The 24886-nt window shown below is 44.7% G+C and overlaps 1 protein-coding gene across 4 annotated transcripts; it reads left to right on the top strand.

Moving 5' to 3' along the window:
• Positions 1 to 24379, top strand: LOC121594587. 4 transcript variants are annotated; one of them, XM_041917999.1, is made up of 9 exons: positions 1 to 138; positions 8211 to 8657; positions 12601 to 12812; positions 16158 to 16265; positions 16628 to 16746; positions 16815 to 19841; positions 20630 to 20887; positions 21458 to 21595; positions 22084 to 24379. In XM_041917999.1, the coding sequence occupies exons 2-9, from the start codon at positions 8611 to 8613 to the stop codon at positions 22495 to 22497; spliced, it is 4323 nt and encodes a 1440-aa protein (XP_041773933.1). In that variant the 5' UTR covers positions 1 to 138; positions 8211 to 8610; the 3' UTR covers positions 22498 to 24379. The 4 variants fall into 4 exon arrangements, with proteins under 4 accessions (XP_041773933.1, XP_041773936.1, XP_041773935.1 ...); XM_041918000.1 differs by lacking the exon at positions 1 to 138 and adding an exon at positions 195 to 462; XM_041918002.1 differs by lacking the exon at positions 20630 to 20887.
• The last annotated feature ends 507 nt before the right edge of the window (positions 24380 to 24886 follow it).

Here is a 24886-nt window from a genome sequence, read left to right on the forward strand (position 1 = left end):
TATTGGTTCTGTTCACCGCACCACAGTTTTTCATTGTTGTCGAGCTCGTGCAGTGCAGTGAGTACGCTCGAGCCGTACTTTACTCCTTTTTTGTATTTTGCACAATTGCATGCACGTGTGTGTGTGTGAATCACAAAGGTTTGTAAATGTTCTGTCTCCAAGCGGGTGCTCTGCCCCATATTCCGCAACAGTGCAGACGAGAATGTGTGGTGCGTCGACATTTTGAGTCGGCCTTCCCGAATTCCGTCACCATCGCGGAAGGCAGCGCGACCAGCTTCCTCCTGAAATAGTTTCCGTTTTGCCTCGGCTGTCTCGAGCACAGTGAAAAGTTGCCGATCGAATTGGCATGTGTATGTGTGTGTGCTGTGTGGAAAGCCATTTTCTATTAGAAAATCAGAAAAAATCCTACTCGCGAATCTTCTACTGCACGCCGTTTGTTCGTCAACCTCTGTTCCAATAACGGTGTGTTTCATGTGTGCGTGCGTGCCCATTTACAGTTGCGTGGCTTGGTGCAGTGATAACATTCTTGTGGAGAAAACAAAATTAGTAAACCTCTTCAGCTTAACCGCGCCCTGAAAAGCACAAAGTTACGGTTAAGATCTATGCTCCAAGTAGTGATTGTTCGCTCGCTATGTGTGTGTGTATTTGTTTGTGTCGCGGAGACGAATGGTCTGGAGGAGTGGGGGCATAAATGGCCGAATGCAGTAATGGCCGTGGAGTGGTCGTTTGGGGCTGCGTGCGCGTCTGTGCCACAAGAAAGTGGAGTTTAGAGTTAAGAATGCAATTTGGCAGAAACTAGCACAATTGTTGTACAATTTGAAGAAGTTTTTTCCCCAATATTACGATGTCTGCAGTAATCAACATAGCTTCCAAAACAATAGGAGAGCTTAATTAACATATGTCAAAACGGTCCCATTGAAGATGACTCACCGTTTCCCTTTCGCTTTTGTTTGCAAATCGAAGCTATGTGCACGTGAGTGTGTGTTTGGAATGTCTCTGATGTTACTGCAACTGCACAACTGGTGGAGCCATACGACAAATTAACCAACGGCGCAGTAACAACCGTGCTTCCTCCTGCTAGCTAGATCATAGACGAGAACGAGAAACAAAAACACCATCCACCATTGCCACAATACCGACATCAAGCTTCAAGGTTCATTTGTTCGCGAAAGGCACGCGGGAATGTCGCAAGCAAGTTCAAAAATGCACTGAGAACGAGGAAGTTTTTCTTTTTGCAGCATTCCCAAAATTCACAAAAAAAAAAGGATCAAAACCGTCGTACCGAAACGAAGAAGCCTCGCCAATGCTTGAGAAAATGTCAGAACGTTCTTAGATGGATCGTCGCAACTTCAGCAACCAAGCCCAAGGCCAGGCCTCCCAACTCTACCTTCCAACGATCGGTCCATAGTAGGCGCGATTCTACAGCACACGGCAACGTTGCCATTCCAAAGGAGGGGTAGGCGTGCAAAGAAGGCGACATCCCTTTTCCGGGAGGCAAGGCAAAGACAAATGATTTTACAACGCGTCTTGCCACAGCTGCATTAGTCTCTCTTAGTAAGCCTCTTGCCGTCATTATTGGGACTGGGAGCTAAAAACAGCGACATAGGACCCCGGAACACGCGGTTGTTACCGTCGTCGCAAACGTTTCGCCTTGAACGCGCACGACCGAGAGAAAGCCAATGAAATGTCTACGATGGCGAAGAGAAGAAGATGCTGTTGGTAGGACGGGGGGGGGGGGGGGGGGTCTATCTATCGCTTGATGTGTTGTTGCATCGCGTCACAAGACGACGGCATAGAGCCGAGCCGAGAAAACCATTTGCCTTCCAACACCACCACCAAGAGGAAGATGAGGTCATCATCGTGCACGAGACACGGTGACTGGTCGGTTGGTTGGTTGGTTCAGCGAATGGCGGCCGGTGTGGTTATGGCCAACCAAGTTCAGGGTGCAACCTGTGCATGGCTCGAAGTCGCGCAAAAATGGCTGCAGTGGCTGCCGGTTTGCTGCTAATCGATAATGAAGCTTCCCCGGGGGCCTTCTGTGCGCTAAAACAGCTCACAATGAAGCTTGACTTCATCATGGAGTACATTTATTGCACCTTAAAATTACCTCAAAATAACTTTCTGTCAAGCAGCGATAGGTTCTATATCGATATATGTTCCCACCATCCTCTCATTCCAGTAAATCATTGCCTCTCCCTGGCCCCACAATCGTGACCCATATGGCGTCTTCATTTGGGCAGTTTTATCTGCTAATGGATAGAAATAGATAAAATTACTTGGCGTGTATGTGTGTAGACGCAGAACAGAGAGAAAGAGTCATCCGGATGTAATGTCATCGGTACGAAAATAGTCGTCCTGAACCGCTGACTACGAAGGCACCAGACGTCACAGGCCAGTGCAACTGGCGCAATTCGGTGGATTAGGATTTAATGCTCCGTGTTTCGTCACTCACAGTGCCTGCCCATAGCACGGAGAGAGATAACGTAAATTGTTTTAGCTAGAATGAAAAATGTTTTACTTCCTTTGCAAAAATACTCTTTGCCATCGTCGTCTTGTTTAGCGTTTAGCCCTCTATATCAGCTTGGCATTTATTGTAAAATGAGACAGTTTGCCATCTATTTTTAAGTTGCTGCTTTGGAGCATTTTTATGTATATGTAACTCATGCTTTTCATTGAATTTTAAACATAGCTCCACATGGCGTTATCTAAACCGCTGGCCAACGTCCAAATGGGGCATTGCACTTTTATGTATGTGTGTGTGCGCTGGCGTACATATTTTCCGACGGTTTTGCTATTGAACCGGAACCTGCGAAAAATGGCACTTTGCCGATCGTTCGTTTTGCCTCTTTTTTTATAAACAGACCGGTTTTAATATGCGTCACTTTTTGCTTATGTTGAACAACAAGAACGCATCGAATTTGGTGCTTTTGATTTTTGTAAAAAGAGCAGGAAAAGAGCAGGAGACGGTTTGGATGAGGTCCAACATGTTAAAATGGAATTCTCCATGGGATGCGGTGCATATGAACGTGCTTTGCAACATTAATTCTATACGATGGCATATTGCATATTGTGTTGAAATGAAAATAGCAGTTGAAAACGGGTTTAAAATCCTGAAAGTACATTATACTTAACTCGATGGCCATTTTCCAAAAGGTAAACTGCTCGACCATTCTTGCTTCTTCTAAACATCCGCCAAACAATTATCGTCATTTATTTACGTTTGCTTTCCTTTCAATCCCGAAAAACAATCCCGAAACTTCCCGACCCAAATCAGGCACAAAAGTTGTGAACTTTCTTCTACAGACATGAACATAAAGCATTAGAAGGGCCCCGGGAAAACTCCAAAAACACACTCCACATCGCAAGCGTACCGGGGAAAATGATTCGTTCGGACCGGCAGAGTGTGTTTTAAAAATAGCTGGTTGCTGCTGGTTCGATCTAGAACGCTCTTACGAAGCACTCCACCTCCGCGAACGACCGCGGCTCCAAGTCCTGCAGTACAGTTTGGTCGACTGTTTTGAGAGAAGACTCGTCTCCAACTCGGCATGAATGCGTCGTCGGGTCCCATCCCGCCCTAAGGGGGCACACACACACACGCACGACGCGAGGTTTATTACGCTACCTGGCAAAACATAACATTTTATTCCATCTCTACTGCGGCTACGTTTGGAATAACAAGCCGAGGCACCGGCGGCCAGCAACCGAGCCATGTTTGTTGTTCCGTCATGTACTGTGCCGTCCTTCGGCCTTTCGGCTGGGTTGGTGTGTTTTTATTTTCCTTCATGAAAAGGCCTCGTTATGTTTTTTTTTCTCTTCTTTTTTTTCCCGACACGCTTCTTCGTACACGACAGTTTGAGCGCTCCAGGTGTGCAAGCGAATGGGCGGTTAAGCGACTCACCGTAATCCACCGTTGCTGCCGCCAGTATCGATTAAAAGCCGGGAAGAAATATGTGGTGTCGACTGCTTTTGCCCTCGCCAACCGCCGGATAACCGTGCAGATGGTTAGGACCCGGCCATCGCTCCGTCCGGGCCATTCTGTGCAATCGTTCAGTCGAACGAACGGCGAAATTGCCTCCCCCTTGGGCGCCATTTTCCGGTACCGGTGCGAGACACACGGCAATTGAATGTGTGTTTGGCATTTATGTTTTTCCTTTTTCACAGTGTCGCGCACTTTTGCACGGCTTGTGCGCGTCCAGAGATCGCGACCTCTGTCGCGATGGTGTCCCTCTGACGATGTTCCCAGCCTTGATGAGGCCGCACTGTCGGTGTGCTGCCGATGCAGTGTCACGCAAGCTTCTCTCCTCGAATTTGTTTCCTTTTCGACTGTGAGCTTTCTGCCTTTTCTTTGTCGGGTGACCACGGCTATGTTGCAAAACTGTCGACGGTGTGAATTGGTTGACGGATGCGTTTCCCATGACAGACTGACACACACACGCTCACCGCAACGAGATGAAGGTGCATAAAAGCGGTTTAAATCGGTTTTGCTCGTCGCTGTATAACGTTTGCTTGTTGCTAGCCTGTTGCTGAAACTCCCATTTGTCCCACACGGGGTGGCTTTCGCAAAGGCAGAGCAGCTGATCGTATTGGTCTCGGTACGCGTGGCAGCAGATGGCAGACCACACCTTACAAACAAATTCGGCCTGTTTGGAGGGTAAAAGTTTGAAAAATTGGATGCCAAACCTTTCGAGCAGAAATGTCGGCGACCGAACCAACCATGCCCAAAAATCACTGGTTGTGGTTTGTTTTTTGTTATTTTTGTATGTGTTTTTTACCGATCCGCATAGAAAAAGAACCAACACATACATACACTACACACTACAAAGCAGAGAGAGAGAGAGAGAGAGAGAGAGAGAGAGAGAGAGAGACCCGCCCGGAAATAAGGTTAGTCACCGGCGATTTGTTGTTTTGAATTGCACCTGTCATCAGGGCTCAATTCCAGAGCGGGCAGGGTGGGGTAAGGAACGGATCAACAATGTCCGGGTGTTTGCGGTGGCGCATACTACCCCTCATTCCAGTATTTCTGTTCATTTGGAATAGCTTTTATAGGGGCTACTTTTAGTTTTAGCCTCTTACTGCCATCATTTTCCCCACTGCCGAAGGCTTTCCACCGGACTTCCGTAGCAGCGCTCCGCGATAGGCGTATCCGCAAATGAATGAAGCGAAATGGAAAGAACAGTCAAAACCGAAAGCATTTTATGTGCCGTTTCTGTTTTTGTTTTGCTTTTTTTTATAGTTGGATGTTGTTATTACTTTTTCCTTTAAAATGAAGATGTTTCTTTCTCTCGAGATCGAGAGATTATCACACCTGAGAGTAAGCCCTTAAATAGCAAATCCTCCTGGAAAGAGAAAAAATGGTTTGATGGCAAATATGTGAGTCGCGTCTGTTATTGGACAAAAAGCCATGGATTTCATCTGGCTTAACATCCCCTTTACACAAAGCCATTGCCCCAAAAACATCAATAAGCTGAAATGTTGTGTCACGTCGTTTACAAAAGTAAAAGATTATTACACATTTATGCATTAATTTGAAGAATTGACGTAGAAGTATTTACCATTTTGTTCTAGAAATTGTTAATTTTAATTCAGCAACGTTTTTAACATGTAATGATGAACTTCGGCATCACAATTGTAACTTAAAACTGCGCCATACTTTCGCCCGGGTTGATCCCGCCTAGCTGACGGGTAATGCGTTAATTTTAATTAATCAAGACCATCTCTTCCATCATAAGCCCGTTGGGCTTTGTGCCGTTTACACACACGATAAGAGTTAATTAAACTTGGAGAAGCGTAAAGCGAGAATGCCCCGTGCCATGCCATTCTCGTTGGATTAGGCGATCGTTTGCCATGGAACGGTTGTGCGGGTTGCCTAATTGGTTTGGCATCGATGTGGGCGTTGCTTTGAGACTTTGACAACATGTCCAACTTTTTTTTTATCGCTTTCAATTAATGTTTCACTGCTTGCTTTTGCTGCCTGCTGGTGCCGCTGGTTGTTGGAGCTTTTCCGTTCGACGGACACAATATATAAAGAATTTAGAGAAGAAACGGCTTTTTCTGTAATCCTTTCTTGCACAACCCTGACCGTTTGTCACACGGCGATCGATAATGCACCGTAGTTAAATGATGATTCAACCAAAGCTTTATCCATTTCCATTGCCGTTAGTCACCAATCGGCAAAGCAAACAGGCAAGCGCATTAGCAACCAATGGCGTTCAGATGCGTTCAAACAGCACAAACGCACACAAACAGTACCGGCCACTCCCGTATCCTTCCCAACCCAACCAGCCAACCGAATAAGACGTGTTTTTCTCACACTCAGCTGCATCCAGGTTCGTGTTCGATCGATGTAGCGCGCTTCCTTAGCTGTGGCAATAATGTATCCGCAAAAATAACCATTACGCAGTACAAATCTTGTGTGTACATTTTCCCTGTTTTGTTGCCGCTCCTGGCGTGCTGTGGACTGGTGATGGGAAAACTGAAATTTCCGTCGGAATCGATTCCGCCTAGCTCCGAAGTTTTCTGGAATCAGTTTACGGAAACGCCTTCAGAATCGGAATCAGTTCCGGAATCATAATCGGTTCCAGAATCGGAATCGGGTCCGGAATCGGAATTGGTTCCGGAATCGGAATAGGTTCCGGAATTGGAATCGGAATTGGTTTAGGATTCGGAATCGATTTCGTAATTGGTTGCGGAATCGAAATCGGTTCCAAAATTAGTTCCGGAATTGGATCCGGAATTACAATCGGTTCCGGCATCGTAACCGGTTCCAGAATCGAAATCGGCTCCAGAATCGGAATTGGCTCCGAAATCAGAATCGGCTTCGAAAACGGAGTCGATTTCGGCATCTCCATAAGAATAGACGTTTGGGTCCAATGATGCTACGTATTGATAACCGCAAAATATCAAAATTTACTTGTAAGCGATCTATTCTCATAGAGATTCCACTGACTGATTATAATTCCAAATCTAATTCGAATACTGGAGTAAATTCTGATTCCGTTACCTGAGCTATTTTTCTATTCCAATGTCGATTCCAACTCCAGAATCGGCTCCAGAGACAACTCCGGGATCGGCTCCGGAATTGATTCCGAACACGGAATCGGAATCGGGTAGCTCCGATTCTGAGCTGCCAACACTAGTGTTCATGGCTTACAATGTCTGGGTCAGTTTGTGGAGCATGTTAACATGTACCGCATGGGTGTAAATGCGCCCCCACAGCTGCAACTGGGCCAACTGGGGTGTGCGGTACGATAAGAAAAGTGGAGCGCGCAAATAGGAGAGAACAGACAACCCAGTGCGTAATGATTATATTAATTTCTTACCTTTAAAGATGTTGTTTTACTCTTTTTCAATATAACTTTTTTTTGAAAATGAATAATATCTCCTTCATTTAACGTCACACATTAATGCTTTATGCATTCTGTACATCCACTCTTCCAAGCAGTTGCCCAAAGGGCTAGTCCACCATTAAAATGTACGCCCCATTGACACGTGCTTTGCATGTCGTGATGCATTTCGTAACTCTTGGTGGGCACTTTCTTTTGATGCCCCTTTTTACACGCTCATCACAAAATGCATTCCATTATTGTGGAATCCATCCACATCCAAAAAGGTGCTCGATTGCTCGTTTATGCTTAATTTCGCACACATTTGGTAGTGGAGTGAGGGTGAAACACATACCCAGCGGCATAGGGAGAGAGAGAGCACAAACCAGAGAGTGAATTAAAACCCATTTCACTACCTTCCTGCCGTTGAATGTGTTGCTAAAGTGCTTTTACTTTTCACTTCCCTAAAATATCATGGTCAACCGATCGACATTTACGCTGGCGCGGAAGCAATAGAAAACTGAATGGGGGGGGATGGGGGTGGTGGGAGAAAATGGTCATACCAAAAACAACAACACACACACAAAAAGCGAAAACACTTCCACCCGGCTTTTTCACATTACTTCGACGAGTAATAAATCAATCGACAGGTTTCCATCACGCCCTTCCCTTCCAGGCAGGCAAAGGGAGTGTGCACAGTGTGGCTGGTACTGGTCGTATTCGGCGTCAAATTGAAAGTAGCCTATCACACAACAGTAATTTCATCTCAATACCATATCAATGAACATAAAATCAATTTCGTTAGACAAAAAAAAGATAACAACTGAATTCAGTTCGCCTTTTGTAACGCTTTTCATTAATCCATTTGGCGGCGTTTGCCTTTTTTAGGTAAACCATTTTTAGTGTAGTACAAAACCCAGTGCAATCACACGCGGAACGAATGCTCAACGTGCTTCTTTCTCCACCAAACACCGAACGAGTGTTGTGCAGTGTGAAGGAAAAATCATCAACCAGTTGGCAAAAATTTGCATAACACGGCTCAATTTTGAAGTTTTGTGATTGTGAACAAAAGCAATAGAAAGAAAGAGAGAGAACTGTGCGCGTGTGTGTGTGGGTACTGGTTTTGCTGTTTCGTACCACCGGTCTGTGTGTATGCATCGAGAAGTAAAAGTGAAACCACCCCGCCGCTCTACCGGAAGTGCTGCCGGCGGAAGATCAGGGTGATCTGCGCGAACCAGGCGGCGATCCCATTTTTCCCTCCCCAGCGGCAGCCAACGGTCGGGAAAACATGGACGTGTCCGAGAGCTACAGCGGAGATGAGCTCATACCAGAAAGGTAAGTTTTCCGTAAGCGTACGAACAAGCGTACGTAGAAAATCTAGAAAGAATTGTAGCGGAACTTGGGGCAAGTGTGCCACCTTAAGCATTTCAAGTCATAACTCACTAAAACGTGTTTTTCAAAAGCCGATTTAAATCTCATAACCATTTTACATCTATTTCCTCACTTATAAATGAGTTTCGCTTGAAAAAAGTGCAAACAAAACAGTTTTTGAAGCGTTTTAAAAAGGGTCCAAAAAGACGTTGTTTTTTGGGCTATGGGGCAAGAGTGCCACTCGTATGGGGCAAGGCGGCCACCTGGTTAAAATAACCGTATTTTTTAGATAATTGGAAATTATTACGTTTGTACCTACATGTATTTAGTCACCAATGAACCCTTTTTGACCACCAACTGCACCACAATATGGTTTGTTACTGTTCTGTTTTTCTGGCGTGGAATCCGCTCACAATAGCGCACCATTCCGCAGCACGCTACAACAATGTTTACATTTTTGACAGCTCGTGCCTATGAAAGATAGTGGCACACTTGCCCCAAATAGAGATGGCTCTTTTGCCCCAAAAGTTGCAACTTTTTTGAAATGGAATTTTTCAGTGACAAAAAGAAAGTTTTTTTCAACTAACCCCACAAAAAATTTCACGTTTTCTCAGCTATACGGTGGTGTAAATATTTTCTCGGTTGATTGTTCGCATGATTTTTGAGAGCTTATTTGGTTGGATTAAAAGATTATAATATTCTGCTCAATTTTGAAACTCAATATAAATCAGTTTAAAACAATGGGAAATATCGATTGGTCTATATGAAATTAGGCTCAGAATACCTAGTCATTGGAAAGCAACAAACTGTATACACAATTGATCATTAAACTAAAGTTTTTAAGGAAAAATGCTTGGTGGCACTCTTGCCCCGTATGGCACACTTGCCCCAAATTCCGCTATAGAGAGAGGTTGAGCGAGCAATTGGAAAACCAAGCAATTCAAAAGGTGCATTGTATGTATACTTAAATCAGCTTTTTTTGTTTGGAATATTTCTTTGAGGAGGTTTTTGATGGCTAAGCTTAGTGAGTCATCTAACACGCATCTTTGTTCTACCTTTATAATGATTGTTCGTGGCAAATTTGATTGATTCTATTTTCCTATTTGAAACGTTAATTTTCCTATTCGATCTCGCAACTCAACTATAGACTGATGCGTGTTAAGCGTTGAGCGTTTGGATTCCGCTTTCCTGCCGTTTTGATACAATAAATTTTCTTTTTTTAGTTATTTTCTTTTCATATGCTAAATTTAACTATATCGCTTATACTTTTTACATCATTGCTATAATATCGTACAACCAAGCCAAAAAAGTAATTGTAATGTTATAGGTCCTAAATTTCCTAAAAAAAATATTACATGTCTCCATGAATCAGATCACCTACAGTGAACTTCAAAATAGCTTTGATTCTGAACTGATTCCAGTGTAATTTCATCGTTAATTTTCATTAATCTGGGCCAAACCCAGTTTTTTTTTACATTGGAGACCATTGTTGAGGTAATTGTCAATGTGCAATCATCAAATGTGTTATTTCATACATAGTTTCAGTTACACAGAAACTCTAATTTAATTCATTACGGAATTCAACACATGTTTTGCCTTGTTGAAATTCTGGACAAAATATTATTTTATTTGATAAAGATAATACATTTGTTAACATGATGAACGCCTCGACGGCAGTGGAAGCATAATTATTGAGAGGTATACGGCTCAATATATCCAGCATTACATTGAGGTCAAGTTAGATGCTGTACGGAATGTCAAACAAAATGCCCACAATATTAAACATTAGCTCAACCAATTTCGATATTCTGTTTTTGAAGTAATTAGTGTAATACTCTTGGAAATTTCACGTGTCTGCAGTTTGAATAAAAAAGAACAATTTTTCAATTTGAATTGGAAAGACTACAACTTTACACAGCAATTGAGTAATATGGTTCTTACACTATTGGTGAGTTCAGCTTGAAAAATTCAACACATGAAGTGAATGCATGTGCTTCCTACAAAAAGAATGCAAGTTTTCTGATTTGAAGAGATTTATATTTTTTTTTGTAATTTTCTCTGCTTCAAACGGCTTAAAGATTTACTTTAAAATGTTCATTGCTTAGTGCAATACGTATTTTTCACATGAAGATAAAGCTGGAAAACCATTCGCCAGAAACTAAACCTAATTTCCTCTTTTATGTTGTCTTACTGCACTTTGAGAGCTCTGTGTCTTTTGGTCTCGTTCCCATACCCATTTACCCGCCGGATATCTTTCATCTCATCCAACACCTCATACACAGATCGAGGGAGTGGGGAAAATTGTGAGTGTGTTTTCGTCTCTTCCTTCGAACACTCTTTCCGGATGTGTGTGTGTGTATGTTTTTGTGTCACTTGCGTGTGCAACTCACCTTCCCAACATTGTTTCAGATCTTTCAATAGATTGGCCGTCAGTGATGCTTGAAATTGACAATGCTTCTTCAATGCCAGAAATGCAGTAAGCGAAGGGCGCATTCCTGCGGGTGGTAAAGATTTGCTCCCATAATGAAGAGATATGTGGAAATGGGAACAACAACAATGGGTGTGTATGGGGGATAATCCGCAGCGTAATATGTTCTTCCCGTTTACGATGCGACAAAACATCGATCGATAACAGTTTGACGATGGCCAAATCGACTTGGACTGAGCAATGGCGTGAGAGAGAAAGAGAGATAAGCGTGAAAATGAAAAATAATTGGATTTTTTCTTAAATATTGAAACTTTATTCAATTATTATTAATTTCCCAATTTAATGGGTAATAAAATGAAAAATGTAAATATCAGTATTAAATCTCTTACGGAATGCAATTACGGAATTGCTAACAGAAATCTTAAGATTGTAATTTTGGGAGTTTTGTGTATTTCAACATTTTTATAAAATTGGTAGAAAAATGATGAAATTATATAGTTTTCCCTCCCTATGCACTTGTACTTTAAATTATCGCAAAAACAACTATATTTGTTGTCACTTTAATTTAATAACTTTCATTACATTGCGCTCCACTTCCTCTCGCCAATGAACTCGTTATTAATTTGTTAAAAAGGTGTTTTAATTGCCCGTTGAACTTTTCCCAATGGTGCAACAAACCATTACCCATTGAAATAATCGAAATCTTAAAAACAACTTACAGCAATGAAGGGGGTGAAATGGGTGAAATTATCATTTCCAATTATGCTTCGCCTGTTTCGGTTTGTTATCATCGTTACCACCCACCCACCACCAATCGAAAGTAGCGTGTTGTCGAAAGAAATTATTGATGATGGAGTTTGGCATGAACGGGACATGGCCAAGGCGTGTGTATGCGGCGAGAAAAGGGATAAACGATCATCTCTTGTTTTGATTCATCATTTTATTTTGATCTAATTACGCTATCGTATATGGAAGTGAGCTGATTAGCACCTTTTCGGATTGTTAAAAGTGTATTTTCTCTGGCTGGCGCTCGCTCTTCTTTGGAGCTCTTCGCGTTGGCCAACAGACTCGCTGTGGAAAACGCGATCGCTTTAAAATAGAACAACGTTGTGCGTGTAAATGTGAAGCACCACGGACGCTATGATTTCGTCCATCCTCCTCCCACAAGATGCATTACTTCTTGCAATAGTGCGCCACTGCGCTAGACGCTCGCTCATTGCTATGAATTGGGGTTAAAGCATCCCCCCGCCGGTTTGCAACATAACAAACATCACCCAACCCCAACCCGAAGCCCAAGAAAGCTTCACACTTCGTTTAATTCGCGAACGTCCGGTGAGGGGCGTGGGACAAGGGGGTGGGCTTTGTTTTTGCAACATAGAGACGTACCTCTTGCATGCGTGTGTCTTTTACTCATCCTTCTCTATTTTTTCTTCTCTTCTTTGCCCAATTACTAAAAAAATACACACAAACACACTCTAGCTGCCTCGAGTCGGAATGGATTGATGAAGATGAAGTGTTTGCAATTCTTAAACAATGGGAAACACGCGGTGGCGGCGTTGTGCGCGGCAACAGCAAAGCAGCAGCAGCCGCCGGTTATGGCAACACTGCTGGTAGCGGTCACATCCTGCTGAATCAGAGCTTTGGCAATGAGAACAACATTAGCGTCGGTAGCAGCATCCCCGGAAAACTAGGTAAGTTTCATCTTTCCCTTTGCTGGGAGAGGAGCTAATAAGATGAATAAATGATCACCGAATGTGATGTGTGTGTTGAAGGGAACAGTTTAGTTTTAGTACACGCAAGGGTGATGCGAAGTGTGCCAGGCATGATGAAGGGGTCTCTAAGGTGTGGTTTTGGGTAATTTAAATTTGTTTCAAAAGTGGTTGGATAGGGTCTTTGATAGTTATACTACATTAGGCCATAAATTATGTCTCAACCTATCTTGGGCTACGATTAGTTAATTTTGTACTTAATGTAGTGGTACTGTTACTTAATACTTTTTTTTTTAAGATAGCCCAATTCCACGGCTGTCTCTTCAAAATGCAAGCTGCACGTCAAGAGAAACTGTTCCCTAACCATTACTGGTCAACTGGTCAACTAGTTCAACTCCTACCGAATTAGGGAATTGTTCCTGAACCTACAATGGTTTTGAAATTTCTAATTTCTAATTCTGTAATTAATTCCATATTCTTGAACATGCTCTTCAGATAGATCTAGTCTTCGAACTGGTATTAAAAAAACATCCTTGAACTGATTCTGAGGTGATACCGATGCTGGAACTTAAATAGAATCCATATCGGTACTGGACCTAATACTGAACCGAAGCTTGTTCTGGTACTTATCCTAGACCAGCGATCGGCAAAGTGCGGCTCTTTGCTGTCTAGATGGCGGCTCTTTGCCGTTCGTATGTTTCATAAAACTTAAAAAAATACCGTTGAGTTATCTATTTGGCACTTGAACTCTATGAAAATTTTGTTAAATTTGGCTCTTTTGGCCCAAAAGTTTGTCAACTCCTGTTCTAGACCCACACCAGTCCAAGAACTGCTGATCCTAAACCTAAAACGATCCTTTAATCGGCCCTGAATTCTTATCAATCCTGGAAATGATCCTAAAACTGATCCCTTTTTGATGCGGTCCAAAAACTCCAACTGAATCTCTTTCAATCAAGGAACGGATCGCGATCTTGTCACGGTTCAGGAACCGTTTTAGTAACTATTCCGATCACGGTAATTGATTTTGCTATTATATTTGTTAAGGAGCCATTTTGGGCAGTAGTTTTTCTTTTATGAATGCGGCGTAGACATTCACGGTAGAAATTTAACCATCCCAGTTCCTTGCGAAGAAGATTTGTTAGGAATCTATACGAAATATTTTTTTATTATAGTTATTATTTTGACTCTTAAAATGAGTCCGAATGGAAACTGTTTCGAATTAGTCGATATAATTCTTCACAGTGAAATTACGTTTTTCTTTAACAGACAGTGGAGATTCACTAATCAACGAATCAGTTGACATTCGTGAGTTCAATCATTCAAAAGAGTCAGCTGAGTCGCGAGCATTTTAAGGCGAGTTTTATTATCCTTGGTCTTGGGTTTAATTAATTTAATCAGTATTCTTTCAATCAAGTATTTATGTACGTCCTATTATTTAGTAAATTTTCTAAAGACCTATTCTTGTGTCGTCACATCTGCTGCTGCTTGACGTAACGTCCTACGTAAACATACCGGCCTATACAGGCTTTTAAGACTTATTCAATACCACGCAGATGGATAGTGAAGTCTTTGCTACGGAAAGCGGTCCATTCTGGGCTTGAGCCCACGATTGGCATGTTGTTAAGTCATGCGAGCTAACGACTGTGTCATGGGACCTTACATACAAACTCCACTGTCGTCGCATATGAACTAACTCCAAAAAAAAATGGAAAATAAAAATGAACTTCTTAAGTCTTATCGAAAATGAGTCTTTTAAGAGTACATTCTAATGTTGAGAACAGGTTTCCAAACATTCTGTTTCGCGGACTGCATTGTTGTTTCGCAAACAACGTCGTTGAGTGCCGTTTCTGACGTTACATTTAACTAATTGTTTTAATAAAGAATGCTGTTAAAATTTGAAATTTCTACAGCTTTCTAATATTGGGACCTAAGTTTCTAGTAAAAATGTATGTTTTTTGTTTTCAATATAAAATTATTGATTTGGAGGAATGTATCAAGGGTTTGATTTTATCTACCCACTTATTACTCACGATTGCAATATTTCAAGAAGGGGTACCAATTGCAACCAGTTGACAGGTTAGCATTTACCAACCTTCCAAGATAACAACCCTTTCCGATGGCGGCGGTGGGCACGTCCAAATTAAAACGCCCATTCAGTACACGACAGCCAAATCCCAACACCTATGCGCTTGTACGCCTCGTGTACACCTTCATTCTGGCGAACGGTGAAGTCTTGTCTTCTTGGCGTTATTCATGCTCTGCCCACTGTCTCCGTCGAAGGACAACCACTTGATTGTCGCTCCATCCACGAACCGGTGTCGATTTCATGCTTTCTGTTTCAATTTCAACCCAAATCGAATGAGGGGAGAGGACAGTTTGATTTTTGATGTAGAGCAAATTTAAGACAAAAGTATGATCAATCAAATGAATAAAATTTGTCAAACTGGAAAAAGCTATGAGACAAATCAAAATGAAAGTATAGATGTGGCGAGAGTGTAAAAAAGAAGGTGTGTAGAGCTTTTGTTTAAATCGCCCAGCTGCGCGACACCGTCCACCAATGACGTTACGTAGTGGTGGTGCAGGCCCCGTATAAGGTGAGGTCACTTCCTCCACTCGTTTTGACGCGCGCTGGCCTAAGCGCCCGTTTCTTTATTATTGCGCGTTTTTATCGTTTTGCGTACACATTCACGCTTTTATGGTGTGTGCTGGGTTAATTCTTTGTCCCTGGACGTTGTGTGTACGTAGCTGAAAATGGAAACTAAACCCCCCACGTGCGACGAGCAGCTTGGCACGAGGGTGTGTAACGGTGCCACAACTATCTCCGATGTGCGGCCGGCATGTGCATGTACCGAGGAGCGAGCGATGCAATTAATCCGTCCTCCGCTTCGTTTTGTTGTCAATCGATTTGGCGAAGTGCGTTTTAGGCGACAAATGCCACAGTTGTGTGCGGTCAGGCCTTTGTGTGTCCTGGTATAGAGCTACAGCACAGCTGGTTGACGGAAGTATCCGTTTTAAAAATGCCTTCTAGACAGTTTCGGAAATGGAATGGAATGTGGTTTCTGCCGGTCGCAGTAGACAAACTTCCTGAGAACGAGAATGAACCGCGAGAACGGACAAGGTTCTGTTGCATCAATCTTGACATCTTAGTTTATGGCATGAAGCGGAAAAGAGAGCCGTTTAAGTAAAACGATCGCAATTTCGTCTTATAAAAATGGAAAACAACTAACAACACCCGGACAAAGGGTATTCGAAACTAATTTATTATAATATTAAAGAAGATATTTGAATTGTTTCCTGCTTTTTTACCGTTACTCGTTAAACGTCTAGAAATACTATCCGAATGTGTGACGGACCGCATCAAGAACGAGCTTCTTCTGCTCGATGATATCGATAGTATAGAGTGTGACAAGCGGCTGCTGAATCCAAACAGTGGCAGTAAGTATTCGCCGTGCGTTCCTTCGCGTGTCACCCATTGGTTTTATTTTAAATCCACCCCGAATTGGCCTTATAACAGCTAACAAGTTCCAATACGATTCGCAATCGATTGGCGCTCGACGGAATTGATTGCAATAAATTGAACAAAAATTAGAATCATCTCGCCACCACAACCATCATATGCCACCAACTAGTTGAATGTGTTATACAGAATCTGCAGCATAATCCATTAATGGTGTTTGTATTTTTTATCTCCCATACTGCCATAACACTTAAACATTCTCATGCGTTTGTGATGCTCATAGCCTTTAAATTGTACAATAAACACTAATGTATGATTGCCTTTTACCCATCCATTGTAGGTCAAAGATTCGTCGACACGGGAACGTTCACAAGACCGAAGAAGAGAATAGAGACTGGCATACCGAACAGTCCACTCGCTGTAGATAATAACAACACCTTGTCCTCTTCACACACCGAGGTAAGTCTAGCGCAGCTCATCTTTTCCTCCGGTTTGTAAATCAATTCGCCTTCTCGCAATCTTTCCAGTTCCCAAGCGGAGGATCACCGCTGCTGAACGTACAAATCGGTGGCCCGGTAACGCCTTCCGCCCTGGCTACCCCGTCCGCCCTCGCTAGCTCGACCACCGGCAACCGGCTGCTGATGCAGCGCAGCTGGCTGCAGGATGTGTCGCCGCCCTGCTCGATCATGAACTCGATGGAGTACTCGGCAAACGAGAAGATTACCAGTAGCCTGATCACGAGCGGTGACTTTAGCAGCGTCGGCTGTCTGCTGAACGCCGGCGATGACAACGCGAACGGGAGCATGCCGAGCGTGGGCAACGCCAGCTACAATGGCTACAATCTGTACAGCGTGATCGAGGACCGGCAGCGGCTGGAGAACCTTTGCCTGGACGAGGAAAGCACGCTGACGAAAGATTGCAACATCTCGCGCACGGACCTGAATGCAATCGAGAGCGTGTCGGGCGTGAGTACGATGCAAAACTCGTACGAAAGCAGTGGCCGAACGGGGGCGCTGGTGGGGGGCAAGTCTTCGTTCGAGGAGGAAAGCTCGCCACCGCCGCCAGCATCGACGGGTGCGCCAACGGAAGAGGAACGGGACGCTGGAAAGGAACTGATCAACACGACCATCACTACCGGCGTGACCGCTCCCAACGACACGTTCGTTGTGCCGGTTGAGCTGCAGGAAGCGGAAGCGGAGCGGCTGCTCGCCGGCAAGCTGCTGCTGAACGGTGGAGGTACGTACGATGCGCGTCGGCCGCGCAACTTCAACACGTACCGCAAGCCGCGCTCGTCGTTGAACCAAACGTTCGAGGAAGTGCCGCACGTCGATGCGGATACGACGGTCGTGCTGCCGGCGGCGGGGCAAACGTTCGTCGCACCGAAACCGGTCCTCGACAAGCATGCGGTCATGAACAGCACCTTCGGCATCGTTGGGGACGAGCAGATCGGTGGCGCGGCCAATGGGCACGGAACGTTCGTCAGCAACCGTACGCTCAACAGCGAAGAAAAGGATGACGTGCGGTTAATCAATCTGACGCTCGACACGGTCGAACCCTCGATCACACCGCCGCCTGCCGTTCCGTTCGATCGCACCTTCAAGCGGCGTCCGCGCAACGGCACGTTTATCGGCGGCGAGGACGAGGTACGCCATCTGCCATTTGATAGCCCGCTGCGGCCGACGGTGGTAGGCGGCGGGGCCGGACCGGCAGCTGAACCACAGCTGGAAGATGAAGCGGAACCGCACGGGCAGCGCACACCAAACGGAACGTACAATCAGCCGCAGCAGCTCCCGGCCAACTCGATGCTGGTACAGTCGACGCCCTTCCACGGACCGTCGGCTCGGGCGAAGGTGGCGCCGGAGCTAGAGGACCTGTCACCGATCGGTCCCGAGACGCAGAAAACCACCCCTACCAGCGGGCTGGGACGTACGATGGTGCGACGCAGCCGCAACCTGGAGCAGGACCTGCGGAACATTACCCACGAGGTGGTTGGCACCGCCGAACCGGCCGCTGACATGCTGCTCGAGCTGGAGACGGACGATTTTGACGTCCAGATACGGCGGCTACCGACGACGGCCACCACTGGCACTGGCACCGGCACCGGCACGGACATATCGGATTTCCTCGACGCGGAGAAGCGCATCTCGCTGCAGCACTTTGAGGAGTTTGAGAAATCGATACTGGAAAGCGAACACAGCGGGATCGATTTCGACGAAATGCTCAACTCGCTGACGGCGGACGTGCGCCGGTCGGACGAGGCGAGCGACAAGCTGCGGCAGTCGCTGGACAACATCAAGAAGCGCCACTCGCGCATCAACCTGGAGAAGCAGCAGCAGGACGAGATGAAGCGGAAACTGCACCAGCAGCAGCAACCGGCGGAGGCACAGTGCGACAATAAGCTGGCGGACTCGCTGCTCTCGAAAAGTGGTGGCGGCAGCAGCAGCATGTGCTCGTCGAGTGGAAGCGAAAGACTGTTAAATCGTAGAAGTAGATATAATGAGGACGTACACCTGAACCTATCGCCGCAACAGCAACAGTCATCAGCGATGAACGCGACGGTCATCATGGCGAACGGAGGAAGCGAAGAGGGGCCCGCTGAATCGGCTGATCCCGTCCCTACCAACAGCGAGGTAGAGACGTACGATCGTAAGAACCGGGACCGCTTCAAAACGATACGGCTGGGCAGGCGGCGGGACGATTCGCTCGGTGCCGTCCTGCCGGATGTGGACCAGGAGCTGGCCGGACCGCAGCCACTGTTGAACGGATCCGGGGAAGATAGCGGTCTCAGCAGCAGCAGTGCCTTTAGCAGGGTGGATCATAACGCGGCAAAGATGGCGGGTGGTCCGCCATCGCTCGCGAATGGTGGTAGCAGGGTGGCGGCGGGTAACGGCAGTAATCTGCCCACGATGAAGACTGAACCCTCCGGGGATGACGATGAGACCGTGTTTAAGAAACCGCAAGCAATTCAGCCCAGCACGATGATGCAGCAACCGTCCGGGCTGGCACGTCCCGGTGAAAGCCGGTTGCGCAGTACCCTCTCCAAGCCGCGCTACTATGGCGCTGCCGGCCCGCTCCAGGGCATGGTTGGAGGAATACAGCGCAAAGACCTCACACTTCCGCTCGGCAACAAGTCCAGCTCGGCCGATTGCCTAGAACAGCGGGAAGAGGACGATCAGTATCTGCTGCAGCAACCGCAGCAGCAACGGCTGTCCGGGGATAAATCGCTCCAGCAGCAGCAGCCCACCTCGCGGCTAGCGACCATGTCCAAGCTGGGTGGCGGTAGTGGCGGTCTGCTCGGCACCGGAAGGTACTCACAGTTTGGCCTTGCGAACAAGCAGCTACAGCTGCAGCAGAACCAAACCGTTGCCGGCCAGCCGATGGGTGCTCCGGCGCTCAAGTCCCCGATGGGCACGAAATCAAAGTCCTACCACAGTCTTACGTTTGCGCAGGCAAACAATAGCAGCGGGTACGGTGGCTCCAGTGGCAATCTCTCCAAGCTACACGGATCGTCCGCGCTGCAGCTGAAACTGAAGCACAATTCCAGCAACACAGAGGTATTTTTTCGTCTACTTTTCGATTTCTTTTATCATCCATTTCCATGCATTTCTCACCAATGAATCATTTTTCGTGTCATATTTTTCACACTGATCGATTAGTGACAGTTATTTTGCAATTTCCGTTGTATCTGTTTGATTGAAATGTTTGTTTGCATTACCCTTTTATTGTTTGTGAGGTCATGAAATAGTTACCACCTTAAACCATAGATACTATCGGGTGGAAACAGTATTGTAGCTGTGTGTTATTTAGCTTATGTTTAATAGATCCAATCGTGCGTAGACAAAACACAAAAGACAAAACGGTACGGATGGAAGTTACAGTGTCATGTTTCGATCATTTTCTTTCCCATGTCCCACATGTAAAAGGACAACACTACCATTTGGCAATCCGCACTAAGCCCATCTTCTTCGTATCATGCGCATACCCACGGTTACACACATCCCCATCAATCCCATTGCTCATTTATCGCACATGCACTATTTGGTGTGAGATTCTTCTTTTTTTTCTCGGGTGAGAGTTTCTTTCTGTCCGACACACCCAATCCTTGCACAACACTTGTTCTCCACCACCATCGTGCAGCGGGAGGATGCGCTCAGTCAAATCCTCCCGGTGTAAACGTAATCTAGATTTTATGCAACCGTCTCATAGATGCGTGCGTGTGTGTGTGTGTGTGTTTCTTTCTATTTGTTTGTATCTCTATGTATGTGTGTGTGTGTGTGTGTTTCTTCCGTGTGCACTAACGCTAATTCGATGATCCCCGGTCCGTCCGACCTGTGTTTTGTAGCTGAAAAGTAACACATCCAAGCGGTTCTCGCTGCAGCAGCAGGCAGCTACCAACTTGCGGCTAGCGTCCAGTAGCGCCAACCAGCATCAGAGTGCCGAAGGAGGAGAAGGAGGAGGAGGAGCAGTAGTGGGGGGCCGTGCCAGCTTACCGCTGGGGCGATCACCTGCCGCCGCTCAGCCAAATGCAGCTCGTACCGGCCTGAACAACAGCTCCACCGCTGCTGCAATGGCTAACAAAACCGCTCTGAATACTACCACTGTACGTGTTTGTTTTTGTAATTATAATGTTTTACCTTTCGTTGTTAAGTTTTGAGCTACGGGGTCTGGTTGAAGAAAGAAGGAGAGAGATGGTAGAGGATAACACAAAAATAGGTTATTAATTTGAGGCTATTATTAATTATTGTTTCGTTTACTAAAACAAATATGTTCATTGTTTAGTGTGGTTGCTTGATTTATCTGTTAAACGTTTTGTTGGCTAAAAGGAACAGTCCTCAAACACGGTTTAGTGTGTACATATTAACCAAAGGCTCTTTTCAAACACATTCCTATAGCTTTATAGCTGCCTCTTTCACCTTCAGATCCTTTTTGGTGCAAAATTCGTGTGTAAGCTTCTTGGTAAAACTTACGGTGTTTGTTTAACCAGCACACGCTTTGCTATCTTTGGCTATCACACATATATTTTCCAAAAAAAAATAGCTCCAAATGATTCCTTTAAGCAAAAGAATTTATATAAAATGTGTTGCTCACTGATATTGTTGCTTGTACATATATTGTTGCATTTTAATGTCATGTCCCCTGTTTATTTGTCCTTGCCTCCTTTCTCCGCTAGCTCTCGGGTGGTGTACAGATGCGCACAGCCAGCGGGTTGGCGAAAACGTCCCGCCTTGGGCTGATTCGCCCCTCGTCCGGATACTTTAGCTACAGCACGCACCGCAAGCACCCGGACTCTGATAACGAGTCCGTCAATGTAAGTAAAACCAATGGTCAATAGAAGGACCAAAGCACTGAGTTGTATGTATAGAGTAGACGATATTTAGAATAGAATATAGGCTAGAATTTTTACCAGTTCAAAATTATTCCTTTTATTTTATTCAACACTTACTCTGGTAAGTGATATACATACATTTTGAAAATAATTTTCATTAGCTAAGCTATAGAAAGCCCCACGTTTTTGAAAATTTTAGAGTATATTAATAGAAACAGGGTTTAGTAGTGTGTTTTGCCCGACAGCGATTATCTGGGCTGGAAGGGTCATACTTTCTCCCATACTTCACAGAACGTTAAAACCTTTCACACGATAAAGTTTTTGAAATTTTGTACTTATGTCCCAATTTTTCTCTCCCTGTTTTCTTCCCTTTTGACGTTTTTATAATGTGTTTTTGTGTGTATGTACTTTTTTTTGTTGTTTCATCCGATCCCCTGTGTGTGCGCCCTGTGATGATCACCATACCGTAGAGCCTATCATCCTCATCCGCTAGCTCACGGGGCAGCCTGTATCGTGTAGATAGTCAAAGCATAGCGAACAGTGCGCAACCGCTACAGTTTGCGAGCGCCACGCGAACCAATAGTGTCGAGGACGTTAGCGGCGCCAGTAGTAGTGGTAACGGTTTGCTAACGAAACTTAATGGCACCGGTGCAGGAATGGGCCCGGGAGTGCTGAGCGCGTACGCGTCGATCGAGCCGCCGCTACCGAAGAACAACCCTCCAGTGTCCTCCTCCATGCCGGCGGCGCCAACAACGACCGGACTGAAGCAACCGACGGCAGCGACCGGCGGAGCGAAACCTTCCGGGCTGAGGCCACCGTCCGCCATACGACCACCGACGGTGCGCAGTGGTCTTCCGCGTCCCACGAGCTACATAAGACGATAGATTGTGCGTGGTTTTTCTTCGTGTACGATGATTAGCTAATAAGGGCCCAGCTCCCAGCAACACACGGCAGGTAAACGAGCCATAGAAAACCCCTGTCGTGTGTGTGCGTGTGCCCGTGTAATACGGGCAGAGCGCAGCACAGACAACCAGATCGTCCAGATCGACAGACAACCAGAGCACAGACAACCAGATCGTGTTAATATTAAGCCGTCGTCTGCAATGTGTCACGTGTCGGCTTTTGGCAACCCTTTTCCCCCCATTGTATTTATCTATCGATAGTGTGTAACAACTGTGTTCTGCCGAAAGTATTCCCATCCGGTCACGTTTTGTTTTACTGCTGTGTATTTACTACGCGAACAGCTTCGTCCCTCGAACCTTCCGATAATCACTTTACTTGTTAACGTTTGTTTTAGGAATCTTACTCTTTTTTTTATTTGTTTGTACAATACCGTTTGTCCATTTACCGTATTTTGTTGGACAGTCTATGTAATATTTCTCGATCATTGAAGCAAATCATTTGCTATTTAATGTTCTATTTAATTAACAGAACAGGAAGACGAACGAAACTATCGGGGGTTGTTTGTTCTTCCATTCAGCAAACGCTTTATGAATTTAAATCGCGAGCTCTTAGAACATTGCGCGTTAATCGCTGCGTTAAATGCAGATTAGTTTGTTAAAACCCATCTTTTTTACACAACCTATTGAACCTATGAAAACTTTAATGCTGCTTTTTGATCCTCACAAGCGTTTAATTGAAGAATTTGTGATATCCTTATTGTTTCTTTGAAATACTGTTCTTCTCCTTCCCCGTCTCTGTTGCTAATTCTAATATACGTACATTTGTTATACGACGATCCCCGAGACACCCCTCTCCCATTGCTAACTGTTAGTAATTTTTGATTTTGGGAGGAACGTTTTGTCAGATTTTGTCTAGGGTCGTGCAGCAGCATCAAAATACAAGGAAAGAGCCTTCAAAAAATGTGTAACTGCTCCAGGCACAGGAAAATGTATGTTACTTTAACTAATTTACCTATAAGCTTGCTAATGTGTAAGTGTGTAAGTAAACAAAAAACAGAAACGTAACAATATTAATCTCACACACTTGGAGTACCCACATGGAGCGCGACGTTGTTATACGGTCAGTGGGTACGCTACATAGTTGCTGTAATGTTATCCCATCTGGTAAAATCCGTTTAAGTTAAAGCAGCTAGCGAATTGGGTGAGGTTAAGACTAAAAAGGAAGACAGTCTTACGGTGCAGTAGACGTTACGTTAGCGCTCGAACAAATCGAAAGAAGACTATTGGATTAGACAGTATAGTTTGTCAGGTTTTTACAAGTAAAATGTCCTCGTAATAGCAATAAACTGGGAAGCGATTATGATTTACGTATTATGGGAGAATCAATCCGCTTTCCTTTTCTTCTTATTCGTTACATCGTCCAGCAGACAGGAGGATGACTTTGAGTTGATCCAATGTTGAGTCCATATGTGTGTCACTCATGCTTCACCGAGAGGGCAACTAAGCAAAGCCTAAATCAACATCCGGTTCGAACAACTCAATTCACTCATTATTCACGCTGCTCCTCGTAAACTCCTTTGTACTTGAGTTAAAATGATCGTGAACCTGACAAACGTTTTAGTTTAAAGATCTAAGCATAAGAAGAAGAAGTATCGCTTTGAATTGAGCTATTGCGAAAAAAAAGAAGGAATAGACCTTAAGTCGAGATGAACAAATCACGCGGAAATGGACAGGAATTGTTAAGTTTCTGAAAGCCTGAAACTGTAAACGTTAACTCTATAGTAGCTCCGTTTGAACTGTGTAAAGCAAAACGATATACAACATATTTATACATTAAAACAGAACCTTCCATCCTGGAACACAATATTAGCGAGCTGGTGGAATGTTTTCCTTTCACCAAGCGTATGATAATATCACCTTACATGTACGCAAAGGAGGGCGTAAGACAGCATGTGTAGAACACTTTAAATTTTATCACGTGTCAAATACAGTTTTATTGGCAAATTGTTTTTCTCTTGCTAGACTACTTCATATATATATTTGACAAAAAAGAGTAATAAAAAAAACGAACATTACACGGGTAATTCGCTACACGCTACAGTAATTTCATCACAAAGTAGTATTCAAGATAATTGCGTTAATCTGCTGATAAATGGTAATGTTAGTTTTACGACAATACGAACATGGCCCCCTTTCGCTCACCGACAGCCCGATCAAGTCTCTTCTCTGTCCAAAGTCCGAAGGAAGAAGGGACAGGTCAAATCGGGAACGTGGGGCATGTGTTTTTACGGAATCAGCACGGTTGGTTGTAATACCTTAGTCATTTCGTTCAGCCCCCGTTACCTATCTACATTTTGAGTCGTGTGTAATC

Source organism: Anopheles merus, chromosome 2L (assembly GCF_017562075.2).
Source record: "Anopheles merus strain MAF chromosome 2L, AmerM5.1, whole genome shotgun sequence".
In the NCBI taxonomy this organism is placed as follows: Eukaryota; Metazoa; Arthropoda; class Insecta; order Diptera; family Culicidae; genus Anopheles; species Anopheles merus.